Genomic DNA, 781 nt, shown 5'->3' with positions numbered 1-781 from the left:
CCCCCTAAGAAATAGAGAGTATGGGAGCCCCGGCATACAAATAGGATGGTACCCAGGCTTCTGCCAGCCGTATTTAAGAAGATAACGGATAAAGAAATTGTTATCCGTGGATTTCCGGCTGATCCAGACTGCCCATCAGTGAACAATAGAAGCCGTTTAGCTTAATCAGAGTCCCGCCTATTGAGGATAAGCAGCGTCAAGCCGCAGGGGGAGGGGGGCGGTCACAGGGGTCTGGTTTGTCGCTAGGAACGCGCAAAGGATCTCTAAGCAGATGTGTTGTACAATTGTAAAGTTTGATGTGCACATGTGGAAGACTGTCAGAAAGACAAGGCCACTGGAAAGAGTAGACATTTTTAAAGTCAAGTTTCTGGCCATTTTTCTAGTGTGGTAAGAAGAATCCACCAAAGTAACGAACGTTTCTGAAAGCATAATAACATAACTGTATTTCAGTTTTACAAAATGAAATATAATTGGTAAAAACATAATGCCTCATCGTACCTTTCTGTGCCTGCAGTGTACAAGAGACAGTGACTGTGGGCGGAGTTATCTCGAGTGTGTGGAGCTGTACTGGACAAGATTCTTCGGACCTGTAAAAAGAAGATGTGTGGTGAGTGATTTTATGTTATCTGTATATTTGGGCAATTTCTACTTTTTCCAGGCGTTTCTGATTCCAAGTAGAGACTCGAAACGATATCCCCATCCCATGCACCGTGGGATGACCCGATGAGCACAGCTAGACAAGAAAACAACACCATCCCATCAGCTATAGCCTTGGTAGCCT

At 44.6% G+C, this 781-nt stretch overlaps 1 protein-coding gene across 1 annotated transcript in view; it reads left to right on the top strand.

The window, feature by feature from the left end:
- The window catches only part of LOC109468901, a 25,229-nt gene that overhangs the window by 17,020 nt on the left and 7,428 nt on the right, over nt 1-781 (top strand). Inside the window, exon 3 of the mRNA XM_019767280.1 lies at nt 515-607. Coding sequence (XP_019622839.1) covers nt 515-607 — 93 coding nt within the window. The remainder of the gene's footprint in view (nt 1-514; nt 608-781) is intronic.

This window comes from Branchiostoma belcheri, unplaced genomic scaffold, assembly GCF_001625305.1.
Source record: "Branchiostoma belcheri isolate BF01 breed outbred unplaced genomic scaffold, Haploidv18h27 scaffold2, whole genome shotgun sequence".
Lineage (NCBI taxonomy): Eukaryota > Metazoa > Chordata > Leptocardii > Amphioxiformes > Branchiostomatidae > Branchiostoma > Branchiostoma belcheri.
This window is presented reverse-complemented; position numbering and strand designations above follow the sequence as displayed.